The following is a 20,483-nucleotide window of genomic DNA, read 5'->3' as shown; positions in this document are numbered from 1 at the left end:
GTAGTCAGAACTTATCTGTGTGACATGACCATGTGTATCCTCTTCACCACAACTAATCCCTGCACTTAGGGTCAGGTTAGGACTGTGGTTAACCCTTTCTAGTGCAGCTCTAATGAATGTTAGGGTCACTATACTGTGTCAGTAAAGCAGTTACATCCCAAAGGAACATTAGAGCTGCTATACTCTAGTTGTATAGTGGGCTTAGAGGATACCCCCCTATGGACCCCTGCCTCTCACCCCCTTAGATGCCCACAGCACCCCATGGACCCTCTTCCCCTAACACCCATAGATGCCCACAGGACCCCAGGGACCCTCTTCCCCTAACACCCATAGATGCCCACAGGACCCCAGGGAATCTCTTCCCCTAACACCCATAGATGCCCACAGGACCCCAGGGAACCTCTTCCCCTAACACCCATAGATGCCCACAGGACCCCAGGGAACCTCTTCCCCTAACACCCATAGATGCCCACAGGACCCCAGGGAATCTCTTCCCCTAACACCCATAGATGCCCACAGGACCCCAGGGAACCTCTTCCCCTAACACCCATAGATGCCTACAGGACCCCTCTTCCCCTAACACCCATAGATGCCCACAGCACCCCAGGGAACCTCTTCCCCTAACACCCATAGATGCCTACAGGACCCCTCTTCCCCTAACACCCATAGATGCCCACAGGACCCCAGGGAATCTCTTCCCCTAACACCCATAGATGCCTACAGGACCCCTCTTCCCCTAACACCCATAGATGCCCACAGCACCCCAGGGAACCTCTTCCCCTAACACCCATAGATGCCTACAGGACCCCTCTTCCCCTAACACCCATAGATGCCCACAGGACCCCAGGGAATCTCTTCCCCTAACACCCATAGATGCCTACAGGACCCCTCTTCCCTTAACATCCATAGATGCCCACAGCACCCCAGGGAACCTCTTCCCCTAACACCCATAGATGCCTACAGGACCCCTCTTCCCCTAACACCCATAGATGCCCACAGGACCCCAGGGACCCTCTTCCCCTAACACCCATAGATGCCCACAGGACCCCAGGGAACCTCTTCCCCTAACACCCATAGATGCCTACAGGACCCCTCTTCCCCTAACACCCATAGATGCCCACAGCACCCCAGGGAATCTCTTCCCCTAACACCCATAGATGCCCACAGGACCCCAGGGAACCTCTTCCCCTAACACCCATAGATGCCTACAGGACCCCTCTTCCCCTAACATCCATAGATGCCCACAGCACCCCAGGGAACCTCTTCCCCTAACACCCATAGATGCCTACAGGACCCCTCTTCCCCTAACACCCATAGATGCCCACAGGACCCCAGGGACCCTCTTCCCCTAACACCTATAGATGCCCACAGGACCCCTGCCTCTCACCCCAGGATCTCTCTACACTCAGACCGCACCTCATTTACATGATGAGAACAGCACAATCTGAAAGGCAGTCTACTCCACGCCGGCTTTTCTGACCTATGACTGTCACGTGACTGCCTTCGCACGTGACCGCTGACGTCAGCCGTTCCTATTAGCGCTCTATTCTAGCCTGTATCTACTCTAACCAGCGGCCAGACTCGGAAGTAATAAGAAGCGTCGCGCTGTGGTGGGCTGTAGAGCTAAGGTTAGTGGAGAGTGGGGCTCGGGGGTCAGACTGTTAACAGACATGTTATTATCGGTCAGATACTGGTGGGTTCTGGGAGTTGTAGTTCACAGTGGTGGGTTAGGGAGTTGTAAGAGTAACAAGTCTTCACATGTCCTGCAGTGTGAGGCATGCTGGGAGTTATGGGCTTCCGTGTCACACATTGGCTTCAGACCCTACAGTAACATTAGTTTTGGTGTCTGAATCTCCATCACCTGCTGTCACAATCCAGGGAATCCCCATCCACGTTAGTACATACTGGGACAGATAAACTAGTAAGGATATTATTTGTGCCAGAATACTTTACCCCTCATTTCCTATGTGCCTTACATACTTTATAACTGTGTGCTTGTGTGACATGTGGGCGGTGCTTGTTGAAAAGGGGGTGAGACTGAAAATGCCCAAAGTTTCATCTGGTGCTGCAAATTCTAGCAACAACATTTTTTCAGACGCTAAGTCTGGGTTCATATCTGCGCTCTTACCTTTCAGGTATCCTGTCCCCCATTCCGCTTGAAAAATTTCGCGCACAAATTAGGCGGACCCCATTGTAGTCTATCGGGGTCCATGGGTTTTTGTGGGTAACAGTTTAAGTGGATTGGTTTTTGTTTTTCTGGTCCCCAAGTGGACTCTGAGATGATAACCCAAATGCTAGTGTGAACCTAAACCAAGTAATAAATGGTGTAAAGTCAGACTAGACAGTCTACAAGTGCACCAGATTTTTAAATAGCATTAGACACTTAGAAAATCTGGTGCAGTCTAAAGACTGTCTGTTGTAAGCTTGCACTGTCTAGATGTTAAAGTTGTAGTTTATCTGCCCTATGATTTGTGGGCAGGGTCTTTTTAACTCTTTAGCGGGCCCAATGCAAAGGATTCCTAAGTGGCCCTGTTGTGTATATTATCATTTATGCTCGTTTTCTGGCATAAACCTTGTCTGAAATCTACACCAATGTGGGCACATACCCTGCTGAAGGATGCGCCTGATTTATGAAGAAATACGTGCCTTGTCATATAAACATTAACTATGTTAAAGGGGTATTCCCATGAACATAATCATATTTATATTTGTGGATAATTCAAAGTTAAACATTTTTGCAAATAGAAGTAGTTAAAAATTCTGCAGAGTTTGAAAGATTTTCTCTAACTTTCTTAGTGGTGACAGTCTGTTATCTTGATCAGTTGCCATGAATACGACCACTAATGCAGAAACTTTCTATGGTCTGGGACTTGTCTGGAACCCAGCTATGATTTTCTTATTGTAGTTGGGTTAAGGCTGGGTTCACACGGAGTATTCTGGCTCGTCATTTGGTACGTAGACGCCGCGGGAGGATTTGCGGGCCGTATACGCTCCCATTGTTTTCAATGGGAGCCGGTACTGCAAAATAGCGCCGCGTGTACGGTACCGGCTCCCATTGAAAACAATGGGAGCGTATACGGCCCGCAAATCCTCCCGCGTCTACGTACCAAATGACGAGCCAGAATACTCCGTGTGAACCCGGCCTTATCAGGTAGGGACACTACATGTATCAGAAGATATCCCGGTCACAAAAAAAAAAAATCATGGCTGATTTTCTGACTTTAAAAACGTCCTGCATGCATGGCAACCAATCAAGACAACAGACTGTGACCACAAGATATTTAGAGAAAATCTTTAAAACTCTGCAAAATATTTAATTACTTATATTTGCAAAAATGTTTAACTTTTAATTATTTACAAATTTAAAGAGGACCTTACACCATATCTGGGCACATGCAGTGTTATATACCGCCGGAAAGCTGACAGTGCGCTGAATTCAGCGCACTGTCGGCTTTCCCGATCTGTTCCCGGTGTGAAGAGCTTACAGTCTGGTACCGTAGCTCACACAGCTCGTCCATAGACGAGTATTATCAGGAGAGGGAGGAGGCGTTCCTCCCCACTCCACAGCGCGATTGGCGCCACGAGGCAGAAGGACATCTCTGGCTAATGGTCTGAAACGCCCTTCTGACCATAGAAGAGCTACGGTACCGGACCGTAAGCTCTTCACACCGGGCACAGATCGGGAAAGCCGACAGTGCGCTGAATTCAGCGCACTGTCAGCTTTCCGGCAGTATATAACACTGCATGTGCCCGGATATGGTGAAAGGTCCTCTTTAAACATAATTATGTTCATGGGAATACCACTTTAAGGAGTTGAAACACATGGTATGTAAGAAAGTTGAAGAACTTTGAACTTTGCCATGATTCACAGGCTTACCTTTGTCAGAAGTTGTGGCAGCTCACAATGTTCTCTCCATTAGTCCTGACAGATTTGATGTGAAGAATACTCCTGCATAAAATTCACTTGGGTCCATTGTGTGACAGATGTGACCATGCACACAGCACAAAACCATGATACAAATGCAAGCAGAGCCTTATATAGGGGTTGCCCACCAGGACTTAGGAGTCAGGGGGGGGACTCCTTATGACTGACCATGGCTTACAGACATTTATGAAAGATTCTGAGTTGGGCTGCGGATCCATCCTTTGGCCTACCAAGTCCACATTCTTGGTTGTCCATATGTGATTTTTAGGGGAAATGTAAAAAGCAGGGAATCTCCTAAAATAAAATAAAAAACTATTCTACTCACCTGGTAAATCCACCACTACATCTGCACATGCAGACATGACTGCACCAGCCAATCGCTAGCCTTATTGGTGTTGTACCATACACGAATTATCACCACTGAGGTAATAATAACAATGACAGCTCCTTCAACAGACAACCAAGATACAAAGGTTGATGTTTCAGAAGTATGTATCCCTTGATTTGTTATTTTAAGACATCCTCAGCCTGTGGCCATTTTTTTTTCCTAAAACACGGGAAGCCCCTATAATACCTTTTGTTCCTAATAATAGGGCCTTGGAAAGGAGTGTTTGGTCATTTCATAGAAATGATTGTAAAGATCTTTATTGAGATGAATTGTAATGTAACCCCTTCCTCATGAGGCTCCAGCAGACCTAGTCTTTCAGTTACAGGCCCCCCCTGCTGCGTGTGCCAGATGAGCGCTATAGCCGTCACCTCATACATACTGGTCATTGCGGCTGACATCAGCCGGAGGCCTGTACATGGAAGACCAGATCTACTTCTGCTAGAAAAACCTGGTAGAAGAGGTGACTAATGGTTTGCTTTTTACTTCACCAGCAGAACTGATAAATCAGACATTGCCTTTAAATGGGGAAGAGTGTGAGATTATTCTAACCTATCAAATAAAACCCTGTTTCCGTAAAATATCAATAACACACAGAATTATGATCTGTCTCAGAAGACGCAGTGAAAATTGCAATGTGGTGTCCTCTGTATTTCAGGGCTGCAAAGGATGAAGTGCTACATTAAGAGCACAGATGACAGACACAGTCCTATTGAGCTCCTGGATGGAGTTGGAGTGATCCTAGGAAGAGGACCTCAGACCTGCATCACAGATAGAAAGTGTTCTAAGCAGCAAGGTTTGTCATGTCTTCCTTCCATTTCCATGTTCCGGATATTGCATGTTTTATATAAAAGTAGTTAAAGATATATAAATAAAAAACAATGCTTTTTTTATCACTAAGACCTTATATGACCCCTTTGACTATACATTGCACAGAGCTCAAGTCCATACAGTGGCCATGTGACCCCAGCACTTGTCTGCGTCATCCATCAGTTCTGACCCAGTTGGATGAAGTAGAATGATGATGTCTGTTGGACGAGCAGGCAGCAATATACAGTTTTGTTGCATTTACATATGGACAGCTGGTGGATGTAAAATAAAGGGGGGATTATATTTAAAGGAATAGGCATCCATGTAATATATGATTTCACCATAGCAGAGAGCTCTTTGCAGTAGTTCTTCTGGTTTATAGGCAGGTGTCCTGAACTTGGGACCGCTCTGTGATGTCCATATGTCCTTATAAGAGTCGCAATGAACAATCTGTTTTGGTAGGAGCTTTGTTGACTTGCTTAGAACATATGTACTTATATGTAATGCCAGATAAAATCTGTTATTCTTTGTTTTTAAATGGTATCAATATAATGTAAACTTTTTCTGTGTTTCAGTGGAGCTTGTGGCCAATGTTGAGAAGAAAGTTGTACGCGTCACTCAGGTAAGGACATGTGACCAAAAATATCGGAGCTACAGAGTACTGCATGGTTGTATAAATGTATATTTCTCGCTTATTTCATCGGGGGACACAGCACCATGGGTATAGACCTGGACAATAGGAGGCTGAAACTAGAAATATCGAGGCTTTTTCAGGTGCAGGGGGTCTTCAGCATGTGTGGCACACTAGCTACACTTCCCTGCGGGCGCTGCGCTCTTTTATGAACTCCTCACTGGTCACCAAGTCTCCACTACCGCATCAGCACCTAGAATGCCGGTGACCCCACTACCATGTGCGAGCCCCATTGAAAGGGTGACCCTGTGGTGAGTGAAGATGGTGGATCAGGTAAGTACCTGAATAGTGTAGGTCAATTTATCATTTTCAGTTTGTTGCACTTTGGTGGCTTTCCTGCTCAGGAATCTCTCGGGGAATGCCCTTTCTTCCCCTCTACCATTGCTATTCTTTCTGGCTGTGGAGCATTCTTTGATGCCTTGATCATTCAGGGCATATGGTCCAAAGTCAATACCTCCCTCCTGATCAACATATTGGAACTGAGGGCCATCTTTTTAGCCCTATCTCATTGGACCTTTCTTCTCCAAGGGAGTTCAATCAGAGTGTAGACCACACAACTCCACTTTGGTTGCCTACTTGAACTACCAGGTACTGGGTGGCCATGCAAGATGCCTCCCGCTCTCTTCCCACAAGTGTTCAATTGGGTTGAGGTCTGGGGACTGTGGGGGGCATTTCAGCACTTCCTACTTAATTGTCATTGAACCATTTCTTCGCTAACCTAGACATATGCTTCGTGTCGTTGTCCTTTTCATACCCATAGTACTTGAAGTAACTCGTCTTGTAGGCTACTCACTTATAGTTCAGCATTGAAACCACCATTGATCCTGGTATCCACTATTGCTTGTCATTTATAGAGCAGTACAGACAGATCTTTGTGTAACTCAGACATAACAGTGTAACACAGACATTTATAGAGCAGTAGAGACAGATCTCTGTAAAGTGTATTTATCTATTGTATTTTCACATAAGCAAAAAGTCAAATCTGACAGTAGTCACATACAGTAAACGGTATCCAGTCACATATTAGAATCATAAATACAAATGGGTGATAGCATATCTAAAAGTATGATAAAACATTGATCCATTAACAGTTTTGTCTTTCTAGAGACATCCGTTTTTTAGACTGCAGCTTTTAGCACATCTGTCGGCTGAATGTTCTGACCTATGTTAAAGCGACATATGACAGATACATGAAAACTGTGTGCTCTTAGGTATGAGTCTGCTTTATTCATCTGGTCCATTTAGTAGCTTGAATTTTGCCGCACATTGGTTAGGGGTTAGAGGTGGTAATTTCTTCTCCTATTATCCTTTATTCTTCTTGGTTCTTTCTAGTAGCTGAACTCCTTATATTAGGCTTTCATCAATTTCCTCATGTCCTTCTCTTTCAGATGGGTCCAAACCCAACATCGGTAGGTGATGTGAAGCTGATGCATGGGGAGAGCACATTGATGAATGAGAATCATACTATGTATATGGTGAATTCCTTATATCCTTACACTATCGTTTTCAATAATGGAAGCTCAAGAAACACTGGAAAATCTAAGGCCGCCTTGCAGACAAACAAAAAGCCAGTGGTTGCTACTTCCCCAAAGAAAACAATTACAGACTTTTTTAATGCATCAACGCCAGAAAGCAACAAGAGAACCCAACGGGAGGAACACGGCAAAGCAGAGCCAAGCAGCAAGAGGACAAAGTTACAAGTATCTGCTTCAAAGCCTTCACAGAACAGTGAGGATTCAGAAGAAGAAGAAATTTCTTGTAAGCTTAGAGAATTGCAGGAGACTGCATCCAAAGCCAAGAACTCAACCACCGTGCAAGCATCCAATGACACGTCAGACACTTTGAGAGGCGGAACCTGCAGTAAAGACAGCTGGGAGGAACATGGCAAGCTTTTGGTGTTTAACAAGAAAGGTGTGCAGTCATCTTCCAAGGTATAACATAAATAGGATAGATGACATCTATATGCACATGTAGGCATTGTCATACTCCGCATGTGCCAGCCTCAATCATGGTTATAAGAGACTGCAAAGCTGGCACAGCTCTACCAATTAATATGATCACACTTGTAACACAGTCAACCTCGTATATCAAATCTGGTACATTGTCCATAACAACCAATCAGAATTCATCTCCAAACTTGTAAACTGGAAAAATTACTGTGGTTGATATGAACAACAAAGCCATACTTGTGGACAGTTGTGGTTCTTGAGGCCCATTATGAGATGACAAGAGAACACCACTCTCCATTTTACAAAACCACCTACAGTATATATAAATCTTCTTAAATCAAGAGTGCATTTGGACATGCATATACTCAACGCACACATGCGTATATATTACATATTGGTCATGGGCATGTAAATATTGTTATAGGGGATTGCAGTGACATCTTACCAGCCTGATCTTCTTAATGGCAGAGCACTGTGCATGAGCCGCCATTAATGTAGATAACTTCAGTGTATGTCACTGCATAGAAATAGACTTACTTGACACCTGTAGAGGTCGAATTTCACTTTAGATACCTTGACTGGAATTATCTGATATAATTCTTGCACTATTACATTGCTGGGGTATATTCACATACAGCAGATTCATTGCAAGTGTCTAATTCATCTAAATGTGACTCACAGAAGTCCATATGCTACCAATAAAATCTATTCCGATTAATAGACTGATTTTTAGTTACTGAAATTTCTGCATAAAATCTGCTGTGTGTGATTTGGCCCTTGAAATTTCACATAATGGTATTACATTCTGTCATTACCTGTTCCTACATCATTTGGACATCCCAAAAATCAGCTGCCAGAGGCCACCACATACACCAGTCTGTGTTAGAAATGTGTCCATTTGTATCATTGAGGTGTTAATTATCAACCTAGCTGGTGTTTTGTTCACTTGTGCTATTCACACATCGGACAATGGCGGCACCTTCATGGGTGGCAATATGAGATGGCTGTAGCAGAACATACTCCAATTGTGTCCTATTGCTTCGACCTACTATTGCCTTCTTTAATATATTGTTATGGTGATCATCTGTTTCATATTGCGACAGTCTAGATTGGGTTATCTTGTTAATGTGCTGCAGAGCTGTCACTGTTGTATTGTATACATTGTAGATTGCTGGGTTCGACATTGATGGAACGATTATCACTACAAAGTCTGGGAAGGTCTTCCCAACCAGTGCAGACGACTGGAAGTAAGTGGCGTTTTATCTATGCCTTTTAACTTAAAGGTCTTACCTTGCTCTTTATTTTGAAGCTAAAAAGGAAGACAAACCCATTCTTCATGCCCTAGTAGGAGTCCCACTCCCATATAAGCCAGCCCCTATCTCTATGCCTGTTGGGGACCCCCTCTATGATCCAGAGTTAATCCATGAGATCATCTGAATGACTTCTATGTAATCCTTATGATAGGCCATTAATATTAGACAGCTAAGAGTTCCCCCACAAATCTCATGCTGCTCCCACGCTGTACAATTTGTAGCGGTGGGTTTTGGGACTAGCGTGCTGACCATAGACTTCAATGCGTCAGCACTGCAGTACCAAAATCCATCACTACACTTTTTACGGTGAATGAGCAACATGGCTTTGGTGATGTAAACATTAGTGGGATCCACACTACACCAGATCTGCAGGGGGTCCCAGGTATCGGACCCTCACAGATCTAATATTGGTGTTCTATCCTAAGGCAGACAGGGGAGTCAATCCTCCTTTGAAGGCAAATGGAGCACAGTAATAACCCCATAAAATAATCTTTTTCTTAATCACACCTATAACCAAAAGATTGTCTTTTTCTCTCCCGCAGAATTTTATATCCTGAAATTCCCAAGAAATTGAAAGCACTTTTAGCAGAGGGATATAAGGTGAGTTAGACGAATTTTGCCAGTGCCAAGTGGTTGAATAACAGATCATGGTGCCAAGGCATGTGTTGGTTCCTGCAAAAGGGCTCTATTTAAAAGGGGGTTATTTATCTTAGGATGTGGTAAATGTGATGAATAGAAATTGTATAATTTGCAGGAATCTATATATAAATGTGTAGGCAGGAGTGCAGAAAATAATGACAGGTAAACTGGTGATTGTATATGACATCTAATCTGAGCATTATGTGTTTCGTTGTTTTCTGTAGGTGGTCTTCTTCACAAATCAGATGGGAATTAGCCGTGGTAAGCTGAGGCCTGAAGTTTTCAAAGCCAAAGTGGAAGCCATTTTGGATCAGTTGGGAATACCTGTACAGGTGAGTGTGGACAAGTTTGCTATGGGCAATCTCTTGTCATATGAAGGGTCCCCCAGTGATCAGATTGGGAAGAGGTGGAAGTTGCTGCTGGCACCAATAATGCAGGACCCATAAAACTTTAAACTGTGAATTGAAATCAATGAAAGATCCCTGTAATGTAGGGGCAAGCGAGAGGGTGGTTTTAAGGGCTTTTCATTCTAAAAGGTCATGCAAAGGGGTTGAAACCCTTTAGGTAAACTGTCATAAGGCCCTACTCACTGTTTTCTGTCTCTGACTACGTTGCATTTGTATAATGGTTGTTAAAAGTAGGGAAAGATAACTTGATATAACATTGGACAAAAACCTTTTTTTCTGACAAGGTTTTTCAGTGATCCCTCATAGGACCTTTTACCATTATCACACAAAATATGAATGTACCCCAGAGAACAGTTGTGTTAATGTGCTGTTGTATTAAAGTTCAGGAATCCCCGGAAGTCCTGTGTACTCACCCACATAGTGATCAAAAAGTATTCTAGTACAAGTATGTATATAGGGGAGCTGTCAATCATTGTTTGTGAGTGGAGAAAGCCAGACTGAAGGTTTTCTCTACGAGGGGGCTTTCTCCAACTGGAGAACTCACAAGCTTTCTCTAGGTGTCAGCAATTGGACCAAAACTTACAGGCTTTTTCATTGACCAGATGGAAAAAGCATGACTCGCGGGAATTCTTGAGTTGGAAAGGGAAGCAGGACTCGCAGGCTTTCTCTGAGTCCCTGCAGCCTTTGACAGTATGGAAATGGAATTAAATAATGGGAAACTATAGATCCCTGATCACAGCTCTTGCTTGTCTGTCCTGTGCTGTCTTTAGGGTAGGGCACCTGACAGTTCCGCTTTAAAGGGTACATTCTTTAGTTTATTGCCTAAGGGCTAGTTCACACGTGGGCAAAGGGGAGGTTTTTGACAGCGGAATTCGCTTCAAAAACCTCTCCTTTAACATGGTGGTCTATGTAGACCACTAGCTTTTTTTTTCCTCCTAGCGTTTTCCGCCTGAAGAAGCGACATGACCTTTCTTCAGGCGGAAAACGCCTGAAGAATTGCATAGAAGTGAATGGGAGGCGAAAACCGCGCGGTAAAAAACCGCGCGGTTTTTTGCACACAAAACCGCGCGGTTTTTTGCAAAAAACCGCGCGGTTTTCGCCTGCAGTTTCTATAGCACATATAGGAAAAAAAAACCCTAGCGAAAACCGCTAGCGAAAACCGCGTCAAAAACCTCGTCAAAAACCGCGTGGAATGCAAAAAACAGCGTCAAAAAAACTCCTCGAGGTTTTTTACCTCGCACAAATAAGCTAGGCGGTTTTCACGTGTGAACTGACCCTAAGAATGAGTCATGGGTAAAACTTCTTGCTAAATATGATTGCGTGTTAAGTTATATTTTCATTGCAGATTTTTGTGGCAACTGGTGTCGGCATCTACCGCAAACCTGTCACTGGAATGTGGGATTACCTATGTGAAAAGGTGAGATGGCTTTACATATTGGTTTAGGTTTTTTATGGGAAGCCAGAAGAAAAGGTCATCAGACAAAAAAAACAAAACATTGCATAAGTAGTATTATACAATATATAATCTGTGATAGGAGCGTTCAGATATATTAGTGCTTACTTGACTAGCTTTAATGTACAGGAGATCGGATATGTAAGTTCCCATTGTGTATAAAAAGCTTTAGCCATAACATATCAATTATGTTTTTTTTTTTGTTTTGTTTTTTAGGCTAATGATGGTATTAAAGTGAAGAAGGAAGACTGTATATATGTAGGAGGTAATGGAGAAATCTATGCTACTCTGAAATTAACATCATCTCAATAGGAATTGCCTAAAGCTATTGAGAAGTAGGGTCAAGGAGAGTTCATTGAGCTGTCCAGAACTTTTTTGGGTCCAGTGCCTTAATAACTAATTCTGGTGATTAGGGAGAAGAAGGTTATTCTGCTCTAGTTATATTTCCAACCAGATGTTTTTGGTGCGGCTACATATACTCATTGGCAAAAAAACACACCCCAAAGGAGTTGTTGGAAATGAATGAAACTTTGTGTGAATGTAATGATGATATATGCAAGTGGTTAAAATATTAGAGTGAATGAATCTATTTAATTGGGAAAATGTTACAATTTTATCTAGTACCCTGGATACAAGATGAGATACTATGGTTGGGGGCAGTAAGCTATACAAGTTCCATACGGTATCTTGCAGCACTTTTGCCTACAGATGTTGCAAGTGGGCCTTGCACATTCATAGTTTGCCGAAGCAGCTGCCCCCGCTGGTCCCATAAGTGCTCGATTGGTGACATACCTTGTGGCAAGGCAGGCCAAGGAAGTGTTGTACAGGCAATACATTCCTGTAAATCCTTTGCTGTGTATCTGTGAGCATTATCCTTCTGAAAAATGCTAGTTGGAAGCTCTGCCATGAGAGGCAACACATGTGGTGGTAAGATGGCCCTGTACATATCAATGTGTTAGGGCTCTCCTATTACTACTAGAGGTAACCCACTGTTGTATGTGATGTCCCCAGATCTCCACACCAGCCGTTAGGGTAGTGTAGTGCTCCACAGCAAAGGCAGGTGTCAAGCACTCACCCCTAAGCTTCCACACTCGAGCACAAGTAATGTCTGATCTCAAACAGAACCTGGATTTGTCACTAAAGATTATACAGTTACAGTCTGTAGCAATCCAGCTTTCTTGTTCAAAACACCACTTCAAACAAATGTGACAAATTTCCTTCTATTAATTGCCTGTAAATGGTATGGGCAAAGACAGGGTTTTGTAATGAACGTGCCACCTGTGTCTCGATGGTGAACAATAAAACAATGGGATCCTCACTACTACTCTAGTGCCTATTCAATCTTAATTTAATGTACTTCCTCCATTTATTTGTTCAAGAGGACCTGGGTGTTCTAGGCTGGTTGTGAACTCTGGATCATATGATATAGTAATGAAAAGTTATTTTCCTATATATTTCCTGTATCAATTCCTAATGGTTTTCTTCATCTCTGCTGTAATTCTTTGTTTACTTCCAATGTATACAAATCTGTCCATGGTCATGTGATGGACAGTCCATGGTCATGTGATGTACACACGGTGCTCAGCTCGTTATAGTCACAGCACAGTAATCAGAACAATGTCTTGTAAAAAGCTTTTCTGACAATCCATGGACTGTCCATCACATGACCGTGGACTGAACTATATCCACTGGAAGTGAAAACCGAATGTCATCAAGCAGAGGTCTAGACAACTGTGACAAATTGATAAAAGAAATATATTGATAAATTGTACAACTTTTTATACAAACAATACAATTTACTTGCTGAAACTGAACACCTTTAATGACTTTATTGCATTCTCACAGATGCTGCTGGAAGACCAGCAAACTGGGCTCCTGACCGCAAGAAAAAAGATTTCTCTTCCAGTGACCGCTTAGTACGTATACTAAAGTCAGCCAGGGATGGAACAACTTGCTTTTAATCCAGTCTGGACTTCAATATTTTTGGGACACTTACAATGTTGTAGCATAGAGCAACATTCCATGCTTAAAGGGTTTTTCCCTCAAATACAAGTTATCCCTTATTCTCAGGACAGGGAATAAGTCGGGGTCTGATCTGGTTTCAGATGGGACACCCGTCCTTAATCATGGCAAGATAAAAAAAAAATTACGCGTCCGATTTCAAACACCTAGGCTGCTGCACAGACTCAGATAAACTGTTTGTATGTTTTTAAAGTGGATTTTCAGTTAAATTGAAAGATTATCCTTAGTACAGTGCCATTGGCGCAATGCAAATGTTGTGCCTAGGGATCTAATCTTCCCCAGGTAATTAAGGTTCAGTGAGCTTAATATCCAATTCAGCAGAACCTAGCAGTTCAACCCAGCTCTGCATGTAGTTTAGGGTCACCTGAATGAAACAGCCTTTTCCCTGTGTGAATTGGTAATGCTATTGCCAAGATATCACCAGTTTTGTGCAAATTAGTTCTTGGGACCAATGAGTAAGTACATTGCTGTTCTATCAAAGAGATAAATCTTCCTTCGCTTTGTGTTGCTCACCCTCTTTCCTCTGATTGACAGAGCCATACAGTGTATACCTAATCTTGTCTGGCCCTAAGTTCTGTTGCCATTGCTCATATTCTCTGTATGCACCCAGTACTGCTGCCATGCTTGTCTAGGCTAAGGGACATGTACTACGCAGGAGCTGAGAATATGACCAGTGGCAATTGCAACAGAATTCTGGGCCAGGAGAGATTAGGGATATTCTGCCTGGCTATGTTACATCTCTGATGTGTAAATTTGCAACCATATGCTGGTTCAAGACCCTGGAGTGGTGGCACCATCAGTAACAATACTGCAGCAAAAAAAAAAAAGTTACTGTAAAGAGGACTAGTATTGAAAAATTGTTGGGATTTGGTAGCCACACCAAGGAAAAGAAGCTTGTTGAGGACACGGTATGTTCAACTTGAAGAGCTTTATTAAGATTTTATGTTTGGAGGATGAACTATTCCCTTCTTCAGATCAATACACAAGCTAGTAGATATCTTAACACACAAGCAAAAAGTGTTCTTAAATAGTTAAAAAAAAATGGTAAAACTGACAGCAGTGCGGGCTAATAGTCCTACTAATATTATAAGTGTGAAAGTTTGTGTGTTTGGATATTTGTGAGTTTGGATGTTTGTTCCTCAATCACGCTAAACCGCCTGGACGGATTTGCGTGCAATTTTCCACAAACATAGTTTTCCCTTAGGATTGAGTCACAGGCTACTTTTGGTGCCACTAAACAACATGGCTTCCTAGCAAGAGACTCACAAAAGCAGGACTCCTAGCCCCAGCTATAGACTCACACACACTGCCTGGCATTTCCTGCCTCAACCTGCCTGCACACTTCTTACTGTCACCTCAGGAGTAGCCCTCACTCTACTCACTCACATTTACATATAGCTTTCCACTATATAACACATCACATTGTCTGTATCACTACATACACAATACAACACATCACATTGTCTGCATCGCGACATACACAATACAACACATCACATTGTCTGCATCGCGACATACACAACACATCACATTGTCTGCATCGTGACATACACAATACAACACATCACATTGTCTGCATCGTGACATACACAATACAACACATCACATTGTCTGTATCGCGACATACACAATACAATACATCACATTGTCTGTATCGCGACATACACAATACAACACATCACATTGTCTGTATCGCAACATACACAATACAACACATCACATTGTCTGTATCGCGACATACACAATACAACACATCACATTGTCTGTATCGCGACATACACAATACAATACATCACATTGTCTGTATCGCGACATACACAATACAACACATCACATTGTCTGTATCGCGACATACACAATACAACACATCACATTGTCTGTATCGCAACATACACAATACAACACATCACATTTGCTACCCACCAAACTTTTTAAAGCACTTTTACAGTTTCACACGTCTGTGTCTGCCCAATTCTCAAATCACCGCAGACGAAGTCGCGGGTAAAAGCTAGTAAGTAATAGGCTCCTTCCCTTGAGTGTGCATCATGTATACAAATCACATGACCTCTCCCATTGCATCACCGTAAACCTATAAAATATCAGTTTTCCACATAGACTTTAACTATTTTCTCTTCAACTCATATTATGAACAGTTAAGTGTAAAATATGACATTATTATTTGTCTGTTGTATCTTGTAAAGTTGCAACTTCTCTTGTTCTATAGTTCGCACTAAACATTGGCATAAAGTTCTACACCCCAGAAGAATATTTCCTTGGCTGGAAGAAAGCTGCATTTCAACAACCTACCTTTGATCCTGTAAGTGTGAACAAAATGAGTTTATATAATCCTATTTGTATGTCATTGCTCAAATAAAGCCACATTATAGTGTATTAACTGTGAGAAAGTGCCATGCACCTAGGAAGATTATATATAATGTAGAGTTACACAATTATTCAGGGTTCCACATATTACTTTTGCTGTGGTGACTCAGGAGAAAAAACTTTTATACAAAAACCTTTAAAATGTGATGGCTTATCTTTAGAACTAGCATTTCATGCGACTTCGACCACGACCCTCCAGCTCGCTCCCTCCCGTCTTCAGTCCCGCTCCCACCCCCACCCCCGTGCCATAACCCTCAAGTGGCCCCCGCATGGCCGCGCTGCCTGCGGCAAAGGTAAGAGTTGAGATTTACCCTATGTACTTACTGAATGTGCGCACCCGATACTGTGCGCGTTGTCTCACATATGCCCCATGGTTCCCACAGTCCGGACTGTCCCCCGCCGCACACCCACCAGAGGCCGATGTGTACAGTCAGCCGCTTGAGTCAGAGAGTGGCACAGCCGATGCACGCGTCGGTTCCCACAAAGCACGGCTGCATGTGGCCCTCTCTCCGCCGGTCACCCCTCCTTAAAGTCCCCTGCCATGTGGCCCCCCTATCCCGCAGCCCTCTGGCCACCCTCCACCTTAAACAGATCGGCCGCGGCCGCTGCGGAACAGCCGGCTGCACAAAAGTTGCTGACAGCGGCGCAGGCGACCCCCGCCCATGCAGAGGCCGAACACTGCATTTTCCCGGCTTGCGCACATAGCCGGCACAGGCGAACCACGGGCGTGTGGTCTGGATGCTCCGGAGCTTGCAGTAGGTGCCATGTTCTCCAGCGTGTACATTGTTTGTAGTACCGTCCACACAATCCCACGGCCCTATCAGAAAGCGTCTCAAGTAGAGTGGATGACGTCATCTCGGCTCCGTTAGCCTTGCAGTACGGCGATTTCAGGGCTAGTTGCGTGATGCGGGCATGTACCAGCAGAATACATAGCCTATGTTTCATTCCAGGTTCCAAGGTATGTATGTGCCAAATTTCAGCCGAATCCCTGGAGCCGTTTTTGCGTGATTGAGGAACAAACATCCAAACTTTCACATTTGTAATATTAGCAGGATAAGTCACCGGCATTAGATTAGATCTCAGTATCCTGCCTATTATACAAGTTCTGCAACCTCTTCAATGTAAATATAAGTTGTAGGCGGCTTCCCACTACTAAACACCATACGTTTCGTATCGCTGGTGCAAGGCATTGCAGTATCGTCCCACTGATGGGACAAATGTGCAATAATCACTAAAACCACTATAGAAAGTACAATGTTGTGAGTATGAACCAGCCTGCATCTGATCGAACATTAAAGAGGACACAGCACACGCACTGGCCCCTTTTCTTGTCAAAAGAGAGTTTATTGCTGGGCTCAGCCCTAGTAAATTAGCTTTTACCTTAATTTGTAGTAGAGAATATTATTTACCACCATATAATATTTTTTTGGCAATGCTGGAACTTTGGTGACTGTTGTATGTATTCTAGAATACTTTATACAAAACCGTCTTTTAGGTGGATAAAAGCAGATGAACTTTTATTTACATTGAAGTTAAACAAAAACAGATTTAGTGAGAGAACCAGGAAATGTGGCCACATGAACTATCTCAAGATATAGCGAAAACCTGGCTCATGTCCCGAAAACAGGGGTTCTTAAGCCAAATTTCTGACAAACAGTCATCAGAATGTCCTTTATAATCAACGTTAGCCTCATAGGAGAATTAGCATAGTTATATATGTGATATATAGTTAATTCTAAAAAACTATTGTGGCACAAACATCAGGCATGCCTCCAGTGTTATCTAATATGTTGGCTTACATTTCCCAAACAAATCTGTACACAAGGCCTGTAGTTTCTAAGTCATTAGATCATAGGTGAACATTCTGGGAAGGAACATAGTAACAAGACCATATGTGAAAATATCCATAATAAAGTATCCTTATCCTTACTAATATTAGAAATGTGAAAGTTTGTGTGTTTGGATGTGTGTTTCTCAATAACGCCGAAACGATCGCACGGATTACAGTCAGATTTTGCACATACCTAGAATGACGCCCGGAAGGAAACATAGGCGCCTTACCATCCCCGTAGGTTGGCGAATTTCACAACCGCAATCATCAAAGCACGGTCGGCGGAGGCTGAAGGACCTGAGAGGATGTCATCGCCCTAAGCTCCGATTGGAGCAGGCAATGGAGAGGGCGGAAGTGTAGATACTCAAGCGGGCCGCAGAGCCTTCACACTGGCGTCTGATTGGAGCGGGGGGCGGGGCTATCACGGCTCAGGCCAGCTCACGCACGGGACGAGGAAGATGGCGGAGCATAAGCGGAGTGCTGGACACGGCGGCATCGTTGGAGTGCGCCCCACGCCGTGGATAGGTGAGTTCGCCGTGTGACCGGGGGTGGGAAGGGGAAAGGCAAACTGGAGCCAAGTTCAGAAACCTGCCAGGTACCCGTTGAGCGCCATGCCTGCCCGTACCTGCTGTGCAGCACAGTCTGCAGCCCCAATACACGCCTGGACACTAGGCGCACAGCAGCCTCATGGAGGGGTGCCGGTATCGTGACTGGCGGGGGAGAGAGTGGAGCACAGCTCACCAAACCGCCGTATATCCCTCCAGCGCCATGCATGTCCATAGCTGCTGCACCCCACTCTCTGCAGACCCTACACAAGCTAGCCCCATGGCAGGGGTCCTGGGATTGGGGGGGTGGGGCGCGGCCCGGCCCACCCGCACTGCAGATGTCTCATGCACGGAGAGAAGGGGGCCATGGACGAAGTCGCGGGTATTGCTAGTAAGGTATAATAATACAATACAATATATTAGCAGTTGGTTATTAGAGAAGACTATAATGATATCAGTGTTGTGCGTAGCTGGGTGTCTTTAGAATTGTAGACATCAACCATTTATATGGTAGTCATCTTCCTCCTCATTTTATACTTGCTAATTGTTGATCATCTCTTGTTCTACCCACAGAAAGCTCTAGATCCCAGTGCTGCGCTCCATGATCCTCCATCTTCCTCCCTGGTGTCATCATCTCTAGAAGTCGTAGTGACGGTTGGTTTTCCTGCAGGTATGTATTGTATGTATATATTTGCAGCTCGACACCTAAGTAATAGTTCATCTACCCCATTTTAATCCGACCTTGTAATCAACTGTGTTGGCATCCACCAGTACAGTTGATTACTGTTGTGGAGCACAGGGGTCTGCAGGAGGTGAGTATATTTATCCTAAACCATGTCAGATTTGTCTCGCAAGGTTCACCCTGTGGTTTTGGTCAGACTGAACATGCCTGAAGCAGAATTGCTATTGTTATACTCTGGGTCTCTTCAGATAATTAGATAATAAGACAAAACAAACAGTGTTGCTTACCTCCCCTGAGCTTTCGGCACTGGTCCTTGTCAGGCCTCTTCTGGCTTTCCTAATGACATCAAGGACCATTGAGGCCGGAGCCCAGGGGTGGTGTGTAACACTGTTTTTTATGTTTGCTCAACTCCCTTGGACCCCTGCTAACTATACTGAAGAGATCCCAAAGAATAATAACAGTTGTGGTTCAGACATTTTCAGTCTGAACAATATTGCAAGTAACAGCTGATGAACACTGTAATAACCAAACTGAAATAACTGATGTGCACAAAATCATATCGGTTATCTGGATTGATGGTTGGTTTTGGTTATTTTTCAATTAATTGCCCAGCTCTAGTTATATGTATACTCCATATCACCCCATGGAGGGTCAGATACACCATTCCTATAGATCGGGAGGGTTAGTGAAGTGTAGACACATGTTTATAAATGCAGAATGCGACTAGTGACGAGCACCACTGTGTATTCTGAAGTTCATATTGTAAATGTAATGAGATCATACATTGTGATATCAGAGGCTCTTGCAGAATGGACCTGTGATATAATGTTCTGGGCTGTCTGCCAGTGATGAGGTATAGTATAAGCAAATGATATTTCATACAATATTGATATAATTGAGATGGAAATGATGAAATTCCCTCTAGTAGCACAGCCGCAATTCTGAGATTTCCTATTTATGCATTTTCTGTATATTCAACTGGACTGTAGGTTGAGATGTACTTGTAGTGCAGCACATTTGAAAGGCGGTTTGATGTTTTTGATACTATCTTCAATTGATGGGGGTCTGGACAACCTGACCTGCACCAATTAGCTGGCCAGCCTCGGTCGCCAGTGGGTGGATTCGGTGGAGTGGGAAGCACAAGGGACTTTGAACAGCGGTACTAGAATACTGCACCTTATTGCCCATTCACTTGAATAGGAGCAGAGGTACAGTACACCAGCACTGGAGCTATACAATGGACAGCATACATCTATTGCCAGACCCCTACCAGACTAATACTAATGACCTATCCTGTAGATCAGTCATCAGTATCAAAAACATCAGATCACAGACAATCCCTTTAATAAAGTTATGTATCACATATATGGCTTTACTTTCATGTCTTGTTTCAGGAATGTATAGTTATAGTCAATCTAACATAGTTGTGGCTGATGAAACCTCCTTGTG

The 20,483-nt window shown here is 43.6% G+C and overlaps 1 protein-coding gene across 1 annotated transcript in view; it reads left to right on the top strand.

Annotated features, from left to right (window-relative positions):
* The first annotated feature begins 1,542 nt into the window (after nt 1–1,542).
* PNKP (polynucleotide kinase 3'-phosphatase) overlaps nt 1,543–20,483 on the top strand; it is a 30,811-nt gene continuing 11,870 nt past the window's right edge. Inside the window, exons 1-12 of the mRNA XM_075280218.1 lie at nt 1,543–1,628; nt 4,969–5,106; nt 5,696–5,742; nt 7,200–7,742; nt 8,928–9,007; nt 9,616–9,673; nt 9,937–10,044; nt 11,465–11,536; nt 11,789–11,837; nt 13,418–13,488; nt 15,819–15,911; nt 18,926–19,022. Coding sequence (XP_075136319.1) covers nt 4,980–5,106; nt 5,696–5,742; nt 7,200–7,742; nt 8,928–9,007; nt 9,616–9,673; nt 9,937–10,044; nt 11,465–11,536; nt 11,789–11,837; nt 13,418–13,488; nt 15,819–15,911; nt 18,926–19,022 — 1,345 coding nt within the window. The 5' untranslated portion in view covers nt 1,543–1,628; nt 4,969–4,979. The remainder of the gene's footprint in view (nt 1,629–4,968; nt 5,107–5,695; nt 5,743–7,199; nt 7,743–8,927; nt 9,008–9,615; nt 9,674–9,936; nt 10,045–11,464; nt 11,537–11,788; nt 11,838–13,417; nt 13,489–15,818; nt 15,912–18,925; nt 19,023–20,483) is intronic.

The sequence above is a fragment of the Leptodactylus fuscus genome, chromosome 6 (assembly GCF_031893055.1).
Source record: "Leptodactylus fuscus isolate aLepFus1 chromosome 6, aLepFus1.hap2, whole genome shotgun sequence".
Lineage (NCBI taxonomy): Eukaryota > Metazoa > Chordata > Amphibia > Anura > Leptodactylidae > Leptodactylus > Leptodactylus fuscus.
Note: the sequence above shows the minus strand (reverse complement) of the source record. Positions and strands in the feature narration are given on the sequence as shown.